General features: G+C 56.6%; 2 protein-coding genes across 4 annotated transcripts in view; one reads left to right on the top strand and one right to left on the bottom strand.

Moving 5' to 3' along the window:
• Positions 1-5,779, top strand: part of NRL (neural retina leucine zipper) — a 29,683-nt gene extending 23,904 nt beyond the window's left edge. For 2 of the 3 annotated variants that reach the window (XM_042989444.1, XM_042989446.1), the window contains exons 2-3: positions 3,075-3,482; positions 4,389-5,779. In XM_042989444.1, the coding sequence (XP_042845378.1) occupies positions 3,102-3,482; positions 4,389-4,721 (714 nt within the window). In that variant the 5' untranslated portion in view covers positions 3,075-3,101 and the 3' untranslated portion in view covers positions 4,722-5,779. Of the gene's footprint in view, positions 1-267; positions 334-3,074; positions 3,483-4,388 lie in introns of those variants that run through there. The other variant, XM_042989447.1, reaches the window with a different exon arrangement.
• Positions 5,780-7,527: 1,748 nt separating this feature from the next.
• CPNE6 (copine 6) lies at positions 7,528-12,631 on the bottom strand. Its single transcript, XM_042987742.1, has 16 exons — positions 12,464-12,631; positions 11,882-12,061; positions 11,445-11,519; positions 11,207-11,281; positions 10,976-11,059; positions 10,795-10,884; positions 10,332-10,436; positions 10,019-10,105; positions 9,739-9,798; positions 9,341-9,474; positions 9,200-9,254; positions 9,055-9,106; positions 8,593-8,726; positions 8,212-8,448; positions 7,831-8,005; positions 7,528-7,714 (listed from the first exon to the last, which is right to left on the bottom strand). The coding sequence occupies exons 1-15, from the start codon at positions 12,629-12,631 to the stop codon at positions 7,868-7,870; spliced, it is 1,674 nt and encodes a 557-aa protein (XP_042843676.1). The 3' UTR covers positions 7,528-7,714; positions 7,831-7,867.
• Positions 12,632-14,286: the final 1,655 nt, after the last annotated feature.

Raw genomic sequence — 14,286 nt, 5'->3', positions numbered from 1 at the left:
GTGTTCATCAAAGTTGCCTAAAGGCTTATTAACACACAGATTTTTGAGGGTGGGGGAGTCCCAAGCCCAGAGTTTCTGATTCAGTAGGTTTGAGGTGAGGCCAGAGAATATGCATTTCTAGCAAGTTCCCAGGTAATGCTGCTGGTTGGGGCCCAGACTTTGAGAACCATTGTTTTAGGCCACCTGAACCTATCAGCTTTTCACCCAACACCTAAGACTGGGACCGTGTTAATTTTTATAACTGATGATCTTTAGGGCTGATGGACACCCAGATCTCTGACTTGGGACAGAGGACTTGTGAACCCCACAGGAACATTTGGGTATCCTCACCAGGTAGGGAATAAAGTTCTATTCTAGTACACACCTTGTTTTAAACAGCTTCAGACAGGTTTAAACACCTCCTTAGCTAATTCCTAGTATCCCTGTTCCAACTTCTACTCAGGGATAAGAGCTCTAAGAGGTGTTAGGGGATTAGGCTGAAAATGTAGGTCACCCCCTAGCCATCTGGGAACCAGGATGAGTGAGAGAGGAAGAGAGAGGGACGGAGACACACGCAGGGAAAAGGCTAGAGGAAGCAGAGGGCGTGTGAGGGCAGTTACAGAAGTCAGATGGATTGGTGGTGATTAGATTTCAGTGTCCCGAGGTGGCCCGGAAAGAAGGAGCAGAGATCCCCACTCTCCCTTCTCCTGCTCCTTCCCTCTGGCCTGCCTGTCCTGGGACTGGTCATCAAGAGTGGGAGAGGCTGCGGATTGGGTAGCCAAGTCCTAGCGATTCACCGTGGGGACAGTTGCCTGTCCTTCTAATAGGATAGCTGTGAGGAGTGTGTGGACAGTCACAGTGGGAGTGAGGCAGGGGGCCAGAAATGTGAAGATTCCTGAAAGCAGAACCACTGACCCAACTGGCTAGGTGAAAGTGGGTTCAGACCGTTTGTATTCCCCAAAACAACTGCCAAGGCACTGTAGAGCATTGGAGGGTGAGGGCGCCGGGAGCTTCTCTGGGCCTCTTTTCCAGTCCCGGGTTCTCAATCACTGAGGGCTGCGGGTGGTATTCACATGAGTGTGGCTGACTGGGCCAATGCAGCTCTCTGTACCAGGGAACTGAGCACCTGTGAGATGGACCATCAATGAGGAACTTTATTGGGGAAAATGCCCCCTTTCCTTCCTTGAGAACAGGCATACTCATCGTCTTCCCTCTTCTCATTCCCCCCTCAACCCCCCAGGCCAATGAGATATGCAAATGATCCCCTTACCTCATTGGCTGCAGGCCTGAGGACCACAGATGACCTCAGAGAGCTGGCCCTTTAAGAGTGCCCTGTGGGCTCAGTGCCCACAGCGCCTTGTTCTGAGCACAGAGGCACCAGGCCCTGATCAATGGGGTCTCCAGTCTCTGAGGAAATTGTGCCTGCCTGGCTCTAACACTGACCACATCATCTTTACCGTCCCCCAAGTGAGTATATTTGGGGCCTACCTGGGTGCCAGGCCTCTCACCTATAGCCTCCGCCTCTGTCATCTGCTGTCTGCTCTCTGCTGTCTGTTGTCAAGAATCCTCACACTTCTTTCCCCTGCCCCACTCCCACCCTGGCTGGCTTTATGTCCCTTACTGCTATCACATCAGAAAGATAAATAGCCCTCCTCACTTATCTCTTCATTCAGTTCTCTCTGGACACCTCTCTCACTGTTTCACCATAGCCTCCCTGCCAAGGATCATTCCTTCAATCTGTGTCTTTGTTCCTACCACCCCTGTCCTCTCAAGGGTGAGGGGTTCAGTAGATAGGGCAACAACCCTTCCCTGGGACAGGAAGACACAAGGCCTTGTCCTTCCTCTCACCTCTCTGGGCAGAACCTGAGGGTATGAGATGTCTAGAGAGAGAGCTACGTAGGCTTGGGGTATCAAGATGGGACCAGATGCCAAGCACTGGGGATAAGCACTCCCTGCCTTGCCCCTTCGGGGGCTGGCAGTGGGGCTATTGGAACTGGAAGCTGGGCTAGAGTGTGAGACTTCTGGCTCAGGAAGGATTCCTGAGGTCATCTAGCCTGAGGTTCCTCAGGTGAGCACACACTCTGCATGATAACAGGGAGGAGAGCTCCTGGGTGACATAAGTTTGGGATGCTCTGGGTTGAGGTTGAACAGATGGTTTACTGAAGGACTTCATAGATTAATATGTTGCTGTGCTTTGTGAATCTGCAAAATGTGGGGATAGGAGGTAGCCTTTCTCAAATTTATCTGAGCATCGACTTCTTCTTGGGTATTTCTCACACTTGGTGTTTCCTGGAACACTCTTTGGGAAATGTGAAGGTCTAATTGCCTTTATTGAACAGAAGGGGAAACTGGGGTCAGGTGATCCGTCCAAGTTCATACAACATAGCAGGTTCTGAATAGAAGGAGGAAAACCAATCTTGGTTGGTTCTCTTTGGAGAGATTGGCTTGGGGAAAGATGGTCACCACTCAGTCCTGATCTTGCTAGAACTGACTCTAGGACCTTTCTTTTTCCCTTGGAAAGTCTCATGCTCCAGTGAAAGGGATTAATTGATTGATTAACCCACAGAATAGATGTGCATTGAGGATCTTCTAGTGCAAGGCATTGGCCTAGGTGTTCTGAGAGAGAGATATAACAACGTTATCCTTATATATTAAAATTCACCTCATACATACCTTCCCATTGTCCTAAAATAGACACCTACTCTGTTACAGTTAATTAAGCAAAAATTTTTGATTGCTTGGAAATGGAATGATGTCTCTTGAGATGACAGAGCCTCTCAGTCTGTCCCAGCACTAGAGTTGGGAGTACTGCCATATTCCTCTTGTTTTTCAAAGCTCCCAGAGGCAACAGTGGGGCCAGACTCCATGCTTTCATCTTCTTCAATCAGGCCTTTAAGCTGCTTGCTGGAGCCCCTGCCAACCTGAAAAGTTGCCTCAGTCCAGAGGTGACTATTTAGGGAACAGGGTTGTACCATCGCCCCTGCTTTCCAGAACTGTGGCTCTCCAGAACACTTGGACTTTGGAAGAAGGAGGTTCCCATAAGGAGGCTGGCAGGCAGCCTCCAGGTGCTCCAAATCTCTCTTCTTTTTTTGCAGGTGCACCCCTCCCAATCCAGCCCCAGAATGGCACTGCCTCCCAGCCCCCTGGCTATGGAATACGTCAATGACTTTGACTTGATGAAATTTGAGGTAAAGCGGGAACCCTCTGAGGGGCGATCTGGCCCCCCAACAGCCTCACTGGGCTCCACACCCTACAGCTCAGTGCCTCCTTCACCCACCTTCAGTGATCCAGGCATGGTGGGGGCCACTGAGGCCCCCCGGCCAGGCCTGGAGGAGCTGTACTGGCTGGCCACCTTGCAGCAGCAGCTGGGGGCTGGGGAGGCACTGGGCCTGAGTCCTGAAGAGGCTGTTGAGCTGCTGCAGGGTCAGGGGCCAGTCCCTGTTGAGGGGCCCCACAGCTACTACCCAGGAAGCCCGGAGGAGACAGGAGCCCAGCATGCCCAGGTGAGTGATCAGTGAGTTGGTTTGAGGGGAGGCAGGGTGAGGGAGGACAGCCCAAGAGAGGAAGGAGAATTCCTGGAGAGGGTTATGGATTGGACAAGAGACAGAGGGCAGGAGAAGACAAGGGCCCTTGAAAAAAATCAGAGAGAGAAAACTATCTTCTGCCCCCTCCCTTTTCCCCAAATGGAGAGAAATGAGTAGTCTAAACCAGGAGGAAGAGGGAGAAAAGATTAAAAGTGGACCAAAAGGGGAGAGTTGAGAATTAAAGGAGAGCCGTTGATTACGGGAGGCAAATATACTCCGTCTGTGGAAACCAGGGAAAGAGTTGCGCTTGGAATTGAGTGGAGTTGAGACAGCGGGCACGGGAATGAGGTTGGCCTTTTCAAGACATCGTGCTTCCCCAGCCCCCAACCTTCTCAGGAAGGATTGGGACTCATCCTATTAATTATAGACACAGATGGGGGTGTTGAGGGCATTAGGATGTAATCCAAATCCGTTGAGGGTCACAGGGTTGCGGCCTTCAGGAGAGGGGAGCGAGGTGCATTGGCGGGGCGGGTTCCGTCTGGGCGGTGTCCGCCGGACACCCGGTGAGCCTGGAGCAGGACGCTAAGGACCTCGCTGCAGCGGCGCGGATTTCAGGCGCGCGACCCGCTAGCCTGACCGTGGGAGACGGGGCCTGCAGTGTGGGGCGGACCCAAAGGGGGAGCGCGCCCCTCGGGGAGGAGGGGCTTGTTGGGATCTGGGGCGGGGTCTGCACGGCGGGGTAGATTCTGAGGAAGGGCGAGCATCGGGTAAAGGTGGGGGCCGGGGGCGGAGCCTTCCCGAGGGCGGGGTAGTCCGGCTCGCGACCTAAGTGTGGAGCGGGGAGGGACCCGGCGCTGACCCGCTCTCTGCCCTCTCCCTCTGCAGCTGGCGGAGCGGTTTTCGGACGCGGCGCTGGTGTCGATGTCTGTGCGGGAGCTAAACCGGCAGCTGCGGGGCTGCGGGCGCGACGAGGCGCTGCGGCTGAAGCAGAGGCGCCGCACGCTGAAAAACCGCGGTTACGCGCAGGCCTGCCGCTCCAAGCGGCTGCAGCAGCGGCGGGGGCTAGAGGCTGAGCGCGCCCGCCTGGCCGCCCAGCTGGACGCGCTGCGGGCCGAGGTGGCCCGCCTGGCCAGGGAGCGCGACCTCTACAAGGCTCGCTGTGACCGGCTGACCTCGAGCGGCCCCGGGGCCGGGGACCACGCCCACTTCTTCCTCTGAGTTGCTAGGGGCCGCCGAGTGGTGTAGTAGGTGGGTGGGGGACACCACCTAGAAGGCCACTTTGCCATTCACTAGATGGTTACTAGCGCCTTCTGGTGCCAGACACTCTGTTGTATGACTACATAAATATGCCCGAACTTCCTGGACCCTCAAGGCATGCTCCGACGTTAGAGGCTGGTCATTTTCTGGGAGAGAGGTCTTCGCAGGCAGGCAGCATACACAGCCCTCCACCTCCTGTTCCGCCCCACTTGACCAGGACACTGAGATCTGGAGGAGCCGGTGCCCGGACTGTTGTGGGGGGCGGGTAAGAAGAGGCGCGGATGATAGCTGGGTGACAGTGAATGGGAGGAGAGGGAGTGGTGTGACTTCCCCCTCAGTTTAGATTTTAATTCAAGGTTTTCAACCTGTAGTGCATTAAGGTGGTAATTAGCAATGAAGTAGTATTTTCATTCTGAGGCTTGTAAACACCCCATTTTAAGACTACTGCATTTTTCAAGATTTCAATCACCAACAAGACAGACTAGGAACTCTATCCATGAGGCTTTCATCCTATCCAACCCAGTGGCCTCCAGGGCCCAGAACAGCAAAGGCCTGAGGAACTGTAGGGGTGGTTGGTGCCGACTGGGAGAGAATTCTGGGCAGGAGTCTGGAGACCTGGGTGCTAGGCCCAGCTCTGCCACAGGATACCTCTGTCACCTTGAGAAAATCACTTGCTCCCTGGGTTTTGGTTACCTCATCTAATCCTGGATTGGATGACTTCTGACACCTTTCCAGTTCTGGCATCTCCTTGGTGTAGGAGCCCCAAGAGTCTTCCCAAGAACCCCCCAAGACAACCTCACCAAAGGGACTTCCTGTCCTGCTCCTGCTTCCTGATTGCAGCCTAGGCGGTGGATGAGCCCATGCGCTGCTCCTCTGCTGCTCTCTTCAAGCTGCCTTGGCCTCCAGACCTGCATAGGGTACCCTTGCTACCTCCTGCCTTGCTGAGGGCTGAGGTGAGCCTTTGCCCAGCATGACAAGATGCTGAAAGAGTGTGGTTTTTGTGAATTAAACTTGAAGTTCAGGCAGAACTTTACACTATTGGCTAAACGTTCTTGAAATTTAAGAAGTGTTCATTCTTTAGCCTGGCTCCTGGTTCCTGTGTGTGTGTGTGTGTGTGTGTGTGTGTGCGCGCGCGCACACACACACGTGCGCGCACTGTGTCTCAGTTCTGGAGGCCCAATGAAAATGGGGTGGAAGCGTGGGGATTGGGCCAGATGGAGCCTCCTCCTCCCACCACCACTGCACAGAAACCGAGGAGCATCAGTGACTGGGCCAGGCCTGCCTATGGCTATCCTGAGGTCCCACAGTTGCCATGGTTACCCAGCCCTTTGGTTCATCTGCCTACAGAGAGAGTAGGCGGGGGCTCTGGGCAGAGCAGAGGCATTGAGCTGGGAGCAGCTACCTCACCAGCCACTGTCGTAGGTCCTCTAAGGGACATAATAAATAGGGAGAAGCAGTCGAGGGTGGGGAAGAGGCTCCCATATGTCTCTCTTCCTTTCTGCCCCCTCTATCCACCCCCTCCCCAGCTGTCTCTTCCCATCACAGTTCTTGTTCTCTCCTCCCCCTCCTCTAGCCCAGCTCATCCCTCTTCCACTCAGGAGCCTGCAATGGGAGGCATCTCCTCCATCTCCCCCAGGATTTCTTTCTCTTCTCCTCTCCTTCTCTACCACTGGCCACCGGCCACCCTCTCTGGCTCTGGCTCCTCTATCTGAGTGGCTCACAGAGCCTCTCCTCCTTCATCTCCTTCCACATGCATCATTGAAGAAAGAGGCTGGGGCAGGGAGGGTCCCTCCAGGGTCCCATCTCTTCTTCTCTTGCTCTGGATATCACCTGTGTCTGCTCTCTGGAGCTGCAGTCCAGACCCAACACCGCTCTTGCACACCTTCCTTAACTGGCTGGGTTCCTGCACAGCACACACATGGGCAGAAATGCCATTCACAGGCACCTACCCCCATACACACAATCAGCCCACATATGCATACACCTGAATCTCAAGATGAGGCTCACATGGATACACCTCACAGAAGCTGCACACTAGTGATTAAGAGTGTGGGCACAGATGGGTTTGGGCTCAAGTTCCAGGCCCACCAGTTCTTTGATGATGGGTGAATTTAAATGGAATGTCACTTGATTTGTGAGAGTGGGTACATTTAAAGCACGTAGCACAAAGTTTAGCACATGCCAAACAATAACGTTTTACTGCTGTTGTTAATGTTATTAAGAGTACCCAGCCTGACTTCCTGAACCATTACATTAAGACCACACTCATGGACAGGCAGGGATGTGCAGTGCATGAGCACACACATTCGCACACCCAGGAAAACCAGGCTGCACAGACCTTAGATGCTCCCTTTATATTCATAATTCATTAACAGACCTGCTGCCCTCCTTCAGTCCCCGCCCAACACCCCTTCTCGGCCCGCCCCACAGCTGTGTGGGGGCTGGAGTTCAGCTCATGGGGGACTCAGCTGGGCTTCTCTGGAGGCAGCTGTAAGAGGGCATCAACCTGCCCCTTTGGCAGCCCCTTATTACCCACCCCCCCATCTCTGGTAATTAACCTTCATGGTGCTGGGCCCCCTGGGGTTGGGAGGTGAGGGTAAGGGCTCATCAGATCCCACTGGCACACAGTTGGGGTGAAATTGCTGAGATACCAAGCTGCTGGGGAGCTCTGGCTCAGATTTTGAAAGGTGCTGGTCCTCATTTCTTAATGGCGTGTATGGTTGGGTGGGTGTTGGGCATCTGAGACATGATGGATAGAGGCTGAGGTGCTAGGAGTGGTTCCCTTTATTAATGGCCAGAAAGTCAGGATCACTGAAGAAAGTCACAAGGCTGAGGGGTATGGGGCCTGGACAGATAGAGCAGGGCTCACCACGCACTTCCAGGACCTAGGGGGCACAGCCGGTCCAAGAGGGAGAGGCACTGGTCACTCGAATCACAAGGGTCAGGACAGGCACCTGGGGCAGGGGGGGATAGTCATAAGCACCTTCCTCTACACAACATTGAGCCCAGATGGGCTCCACCAAACACCACCTTGCACCCCTGTCCACCCCTTTGGGCCCCCAGGACTCACTGAGAGGCTGAGGGAGTGTTGGTCCGGTAGGAGGCAGTCACGGGCTAGGGCTGGGGGTCGTGGCCGGTGTGCAAGGCCTGGGAGCCCCTGGGCTGATGCCCTGGCTGGCGTAGTACTCCACCACCTGCCTGGGCACCTCAGCCAGGACACACTTAGCAAGCGCAGAGGGTGCGGCCTGGGAGTAGGGGCGGGGACGTTGTTGGGGGGGGCGAAGATTGTGGGGGGAGAGGCCAGGCAAGGGGGCGGGGCTTCGGGGTGGCCAGATGGGCTCCATCCAGCCTCCCTCACAAGCCTTCAACCCGGTTTGGGAGAGGCTGGTCAGATTGGAGGGCCTGAGGAGCTGGGGAGTCCTTTGGCCAGTGGGGGGCACCAGGCACTCACATCCTTGAAGTCCCGGAAGGGCACGAACTGGACGATGTCGCGGGCCGCGGGCACCCCTCGGGGGCAGCGCAAGGTACCGTCGTCGCCATCCAGCAGCCGCATGTCTGAGAAGTCCGCATTGCCCACACCCACGATGATGATGGACATGGGCAGGCGGGAGGCGCGCACGATAGCTGTGCGTGTCTCGGCCATGTCACTCACCACGCCGTCGGTGAGCACCAGCAGCACCGAGTACTTCTGAAAGCAGACAGAAGGGAGGAAGGGTAGGCTCTGTGTGTAAGGGCTTTGGCACCCACCCCAAGCCCGGCCCTAGCCCTGGCCCCAGGCCCACCAGAGGACACCCAGTGGGGCAGTGCCTGGTTGCCTGCTTCGTCTCCTCACCGTGGCTTGGCCGGTGCTCTGCTCTCGCTGAGCTGGCTCCGCCACGCGGTTGATGATGGGGGCCACGTTGGTGGGGCCATAGAGCTGGATCTGGGGTAGGCACCGTCGGTAGGAGGCGATGACCCCCGAGATCTCTGTTGGCCAGGAGGTGAGGCCAGCAGAGATTAGCAGGGAGCCCTTCTTGACACCCCTTCCAACCAAGGAGGTGCTTCCCTATCTCAGGACTGCCTGGCCCCTTAAGTTCCTCACTAAGCAGGAGAGTTGGATGGTCCAGGCTCTGGGAGAGGAGGGTGGGCAGATGCTGGGTCAGGAGCTGGGAGTCCCAAATGAAGACAGGAGCTGAGTGGGCCAAAGGGCAGGGGGCTGGCCCATGAGGATGGAATCTATCCCCCTGCATGGGGTGTATCAACTGCGTACAGTGTATGGGGGGAGGCGGGGCTGGTGAAAATCTCCCCTCTTTACCTTCACATTCAGGGTTTTCCGGGTCAAAGTTGATAGCAAAGTCATGGGACACCTGTGAGGGTAAGGTGAGGGCAGCGAGAAGATGTCCTTTCCTTCCTTTCTGACTCTCCCACCAAATCCTCCCTTCCTCTCAAACCCAGCCTACCTCGAAGTTGGGGGGGATCCGAGCCCCAAAGCCAAATGCTGGAAACCGTTTATCACTGGCAAGAAGAAAAGCCGGGGGGGGGGCATTGGGCAAGGCCTCTGTGCCCACCACCCCCCTCCCCTACCTCCCCCCGCCTCCTACCTGTCATAGTCTTGGCAGATGCCTCCCACTGCACGCAGGGCTTGCAGGTAGTGGTTGGGCTGGCGGGGGCTGAGGCAGTGTAGGGACTGACTGCTCCTTGGGTCCCCGTTGGAGGCCGTGAAGTCGATGGCCACCTAGTGGAGGTGGAAAAGGGTCTCAGTGCATCTATGAGAGCTAACAGAGGCTAGCCCAGAGCTAAGGTCTGTAGGGGAGGACCCAGGTAAGTCCAGTCAAGCCCACAGGTAGCTTCATCATGGAGTGGGGTGAGGAGTACAGGATGACAATGCTAAGGCTCATGAGCGGCCCCAGCAGGGGCAGTGGGGATTTGGGGCTCCTTCTGTTCATGATGTGCTTAGCCCCTTCCTCTTGCCTGTGTCCCCCGTCCCCTGGGTCTTTACCGTGAAGCTGATCTGGCAGCCGCCCATGATATAATCCAGGAAGGTGTGCACCTTCTCCACCTAGCAGGAGAGGGAAGAGGTAAAGTAGCAGGATGGTCCTTTGAGGAGGGAGCTGAGGGGGGCGGGCTTCTGTGGGGAAAGTGGAAGGGACAAAAGTGTTTGAGGTTGAAGTTCCCAGTGGGATAGGGCAAGCCTTCTCAGTTCCCAGAGGAGGAGACACTGGTCTTTGAAAAAAGGATTGAATCTGAGCAGCCAGCTTGAGGCAGGCACCGGAATTTACCGTGCACTGGGCCAGTACCACGGTCCCCGAGCTCTTGTAGTTCTTCTTCTTGTCCCGGTACTTGGGGTTGATACAGTCCCACTGCATCTAGATCCCACACACCCCACAAGTCTACAGTCACAATTCCATCAGGCAACCCCTGGTCTCCCTTCCAGAAGAGCCTCCCAGAGCAAGACCCCCATGGCTCAGTCCTTAGACCGAGCCTGGGAACTTTCCACCCCCTCGTCCTATTGCATGTAATGGGCTCTTCAGCACCCTTAGAATTCTCCCAGGGATCTGGGTGGGATTCTGGGAGCTGGGGTCTTTGTGGCACCTCCTGCCCAGGGTTTGCCGTTCCTTCCTGCATCTCCTGGAATGTGCTGGTGAACTCGCCGATGAAGTCATGCTTCCCGCTCGAGTCATAGTCATACACCAGGAACTGAGAAGGCAAGGAGGGGAGGTGAGAGGGTCAGGGTTGCTTTGCAGTGGTTCCTGGGAGCAGGGGATGGACTTAGAGAGGTAGGGGGCTAATAGTCCCTAGGCCCAAACAGATGTCCTTAAGCTGCCTAAAGAGGCTACCTGCTGAACTTTATTCTTTGGCTCAATCTGGCAGGGACTTTGGCCTTGATAAAAGGCACACATTGTAGGAAAACTGAACTGTGACTGGGTCTTTACCCCACAGTGGGAAGGGCTTATCACATGAGGGAGGGGAAGGGGCTTGACACGCTCAGGAGGAATGTCTCAGACAGAGGCTAGATGCTCCAATAGGCTGCCCTTGCTTGGCGGGGGGGCCTCACCTTGAGAGGCCGGTGGACATCACAGCTGCATAGGGAGTGCAGGGACAGGCGGAATGGCTCCCAGCTGGGATTCAGGTTGTTCTTCACCACCTTGGAGAGGCACCCGAGAGCTGGTCACCTCCTCTCTAGGTTTCCCTGCTCTGCTCTTCCTCCCTCCTTCCCCACTGCTCCAGGCACCAACCTCCGTCCTCCAGACGAGCTGGTCACTCTGGTCCCCATTGGTCTTATAGATCTCCATGAAAGGGTCAGATTTGCTGAACAGATCCTGAACAGAGGAAAGGACCCATGGGCCTGATGAGGTCTGCAAGGGGAGGCAGCTAACACTGAAGTAGGGAGCAGCACTGATTTATCTTGAGTGGGGGCCTTGGCTCTCTAACAGGGAAGATGGGGGCCTGGACCCTGGGTTTCCAACCTTGTTGTCCAGCTTGTGGGCTCTGAAGGTGAGTTGTACATAGTCATTGGTGCCAGATACCTCCTCAGCCACAATCTGCAAAGGGGAAACAAGTGCAGGATTCCCCCCTACCACACAAAGGGCATCTTATGCCCTTTCCCTTAGGTGGAAGCCAGTCCTGGGCATGATGTCACCATGGATGTCCATGCAGGGGCATTGAATGCTGTGCCCAAGGGTCAGTATAGGTGACCTTGCCTACCGTGATGGTGGACTTGCCCGCAGTCTTCCCATTCTTCAGCAGCAATGGCTTAGTGACCTTGGTTTGTGACACAATCTGGAGATGAAGGTAGAGGGAGATCCAGCTGTGACCCGCGCCCCCCCCCCCCCCCCCCCCCCGCTTTGGCCAGGGAACAAGGGACAGGGTAAAAATATCCTTAGAGTGCTCACAGGGGCTATACTTGGGCTAGGGTTGGATGTAATTTCCACAGCAACATTAAGAGGTAGGCATATGACCCCCATTGTTTAGATGAGGAAACTAAGACTCAGAGAGGTTAAACATCTTGCCCAAGGCTGCACAGCCAGTGAATGGTGGAATGGGGTCCAAGCCCAGACTGAACTAGCTCCAGAGCTTATTCTCTGTTATTTTGGCTTTCAGAGGCAGAAGCTGAAGGGGGTAGGGTGGAGGAGAAGGCAAACCTGGCCCAAGGTGCATTCTGTAGAGCCGAGGAAGGTGTCATTGCGGGGGCTAGTGGCTCCATCCTCAGCGTCAAACACGTGGAACTGCAGGGGCTGCTTCTCCTCAAAAAAGTACTCGAGGGCCAGCACCCGAGAGAAGACAGGGCTGGAGCAGGAGCGTAGCACCTCTGTGTGCTCCACCTGCGGCAGGGGGCAAGGGCCCTCTGGGAACCCAGGCTACTTTTCCCTGCCCTGGACCACCCTGCTCATGCCAGGTTTCCTCAGGCTCCTGTATCCCCAGTGACTAGTTCTTCCCTTGTTAGGCTGACCCCAGAGCTCAGGCTGCTGCCAGCCCACTGGACTGTCAGTCCTTTGAGGCTCTGATAAGGCCTTTGGGAGCTGTGCCACAGCCTGGGCCGATCCCAGGACCCTATAGGACTCTGTGGCTCTAAAATGGTTTGTGTCTCCAAGGTTACCCCTACAGCCTAGAATAGGCCCCTCAGAGTCCTCACATTCTCCTGTGAGGCTTTCCTTGCCCCTTCCCAGCCCCTCCTCCTTCCCAGGCTAGGAGGTTAGTTCAGATAAGACCCAGCCCATTCTCACCTCCACCCACTGCTCATCAGAGTAGAGCTTGAGCAGCACGCAGGGGTGGGGCTTGGTGAGTGTGTCTCGGTCCAAGAGGCCATGGCAGGACACCCGCAGCTCCACCCGCGAGGCCCCCAGCGTCATGGCTGGGGGCTCAGGCACCCATCCCATCTCAGGGTCCGACATGTCACTGTGGGGACAGAGCAGATGGCCTGGACACTGGAAAGGGAACATCTGCCAGGGGAGGGGTCTGTCTTCTGGGAACCTGGGCCCCATGCCCCACCTTGTCCTGCTTCCTGAGGCCCTGGGATCTTATGGATCTCCTGCTTCCCCCCTACCCACCCCCACCCCTGCCCTCAGCTTAGCTTCCTTGGCTGGAGCTGTGGACAAGGAGGGCGGAGGACCTGAGCTTCCCACTCTTGCACAGCCCTATGTCTCTGTCACCCCTGCTGACCTACTATGCATGGATGGGGTTGGAGAGGGCTGAGGGTATGGGGGGTTCCTGGCAGTCTTGGCTCCTAGGCCATCGATTGATCCATGCTTTCTGCTACCTCAGCACCTTCTGCTATTTCCCGACTGATGTTTGAGCCAGCACTGCACTCAGTCTTGGCACGAGGGAGCTGAACTAGGGCAAGGGGGTGGGGACATCGGTGGAGGAGCCCCTGGAAGTCTGAAGGGGATGGGCCGCAAGAATGGAGTCTGCAGTGGGCAGGAGGAGGCAGGTTGTAAGATGCCCTGCGGGGCTGTCCTTATCCACCTCCCCCTACTCATCTCCTGTGTGACTTATGGCAAGGGAGGGGTGGTGGGCTTGGGGAGTTAGAGACAGAGCCCCATCCCCGCTGAGAGCTCCTCCAGGTTCCTGGCAGGGTCTCCCACTATGACAACTCCCGCTTCCCTCCCCACCTCCCCTGTTCTCACACTTCTTGGCAGCACTGGCACTGTCTCTTAGCGACAGGATTTTTGGGGAGCCACAGCCCCCTCCATGCTGCCCGTGGGATGCACGCACGCCACCCTCCCCCAGCAGTGGTATCAAGCCTCGGGCAGCAGCAGGCAGGGGTATGCTGGCCCGAGTTCACGGCTGGTCAGTCCATCTATCTGTGTCTGTCCACATCTCAGGGTGAGGCTGTCTGATCCCATGTCGTGCTTCCCCCAAGCGAGTGTGCGTTGGTGTGTCTGAATGCCCCCACCCTGTGTGTCTGTGCCCTAGTCGTGTGTCTGTATCCAGGAGGGTGTGCCAGTTCCCGTACCTCCCTCAGAACCGGGACCCTTCTCTGGCTGGGTTCCCCCCCTCCCCATAGTGCGTGCCTTTCTGGATATGTGAGGGAGGGTCTGGGTGGGTGGGTGGGGGTCTCTGCCTTCCTGCCACAAGTCTCCCAGTTCTCGCAGGGCCCCTGAGATGGGCAGGTGCATGTGGTGGTGAGGGGATCGGGCAGGACTGGAGACCTCTCTGGGGGCTGGGGGGAGATGTTGTTACGGAGACTGGGCCAGGCTGGGCCAGGCTGGGGCTGGGCTAGGGAGGAAGGGGAGGCTCACCTGGGCTCTAGTCGGGGGCTCCTTTCTCCGGCTCTCTGGCCCTGGCCCTGACTCCCTTGCTTCTCCAGCCGCTGGCGCCGGCTCCGGCTCCGGCTCTGCTGCTATTTATGGGGCCTGGATGGGGAGGGGTGGGGGGGCCGCAGCACCAGCTCCCCCCCGCACAGACCGGTTGGGAGGGAGAAGAGGGGAGGGGCAGGGCCACTGCCTGGGAGGGAGCCACAGAGCCGGGGGAGGAGGGCGGGCCGGGGGTGGCTCAGAGGCAGGACCCCCACAGACACAGTGACACACATCTTCCCCTTCACACCACA

The sequence above is a fragment of the Panthera tigris genome, chromosome B3 (genome assembly GCF_018350195.1).
Source record: "Panthera tigris isolate Pti1 chromosome B3, P.tigris_Pti1_mat1.1, whole genome shotgun sequence".
In the NCBI taxonomy this organism is placed as follows: Eukaryota; Metazoa; Chordata; class Mammalia; order Carnivora; family Felidae; genus Panthera; species Panthera tigris.
The sequence above is the reverse complement of the archived record's forward strand: the minus strand, read 5'-3'. Positions and strand labels throughout refer to the sequence as shown.

Bases quoted from the DNA above. Each gene is read 5' to 3' on its own strand.
- CPNE6 (XM_042987742.1), bottom strand. From the start codon at position 12,631: ATGTCGGACCCTGAGATGGGATGGGTGCCTGAGCCCCCAGCCATGACG. The intron at 9,475-9,738 runs GTAAAGACCCAG...CACCTCCACTAG, and splicing joins GCTGCCAGATCAGCTTCACG to GTGGCCATCGACTTCACGGC. The intron at 8,449-8,592 runs GTGAGGAGACGA...GTCTGCTTTCAG, and splicing joins AGAGCACCGGCCAAGCCACG to AAGTACTCGGTGCTGCTGGT.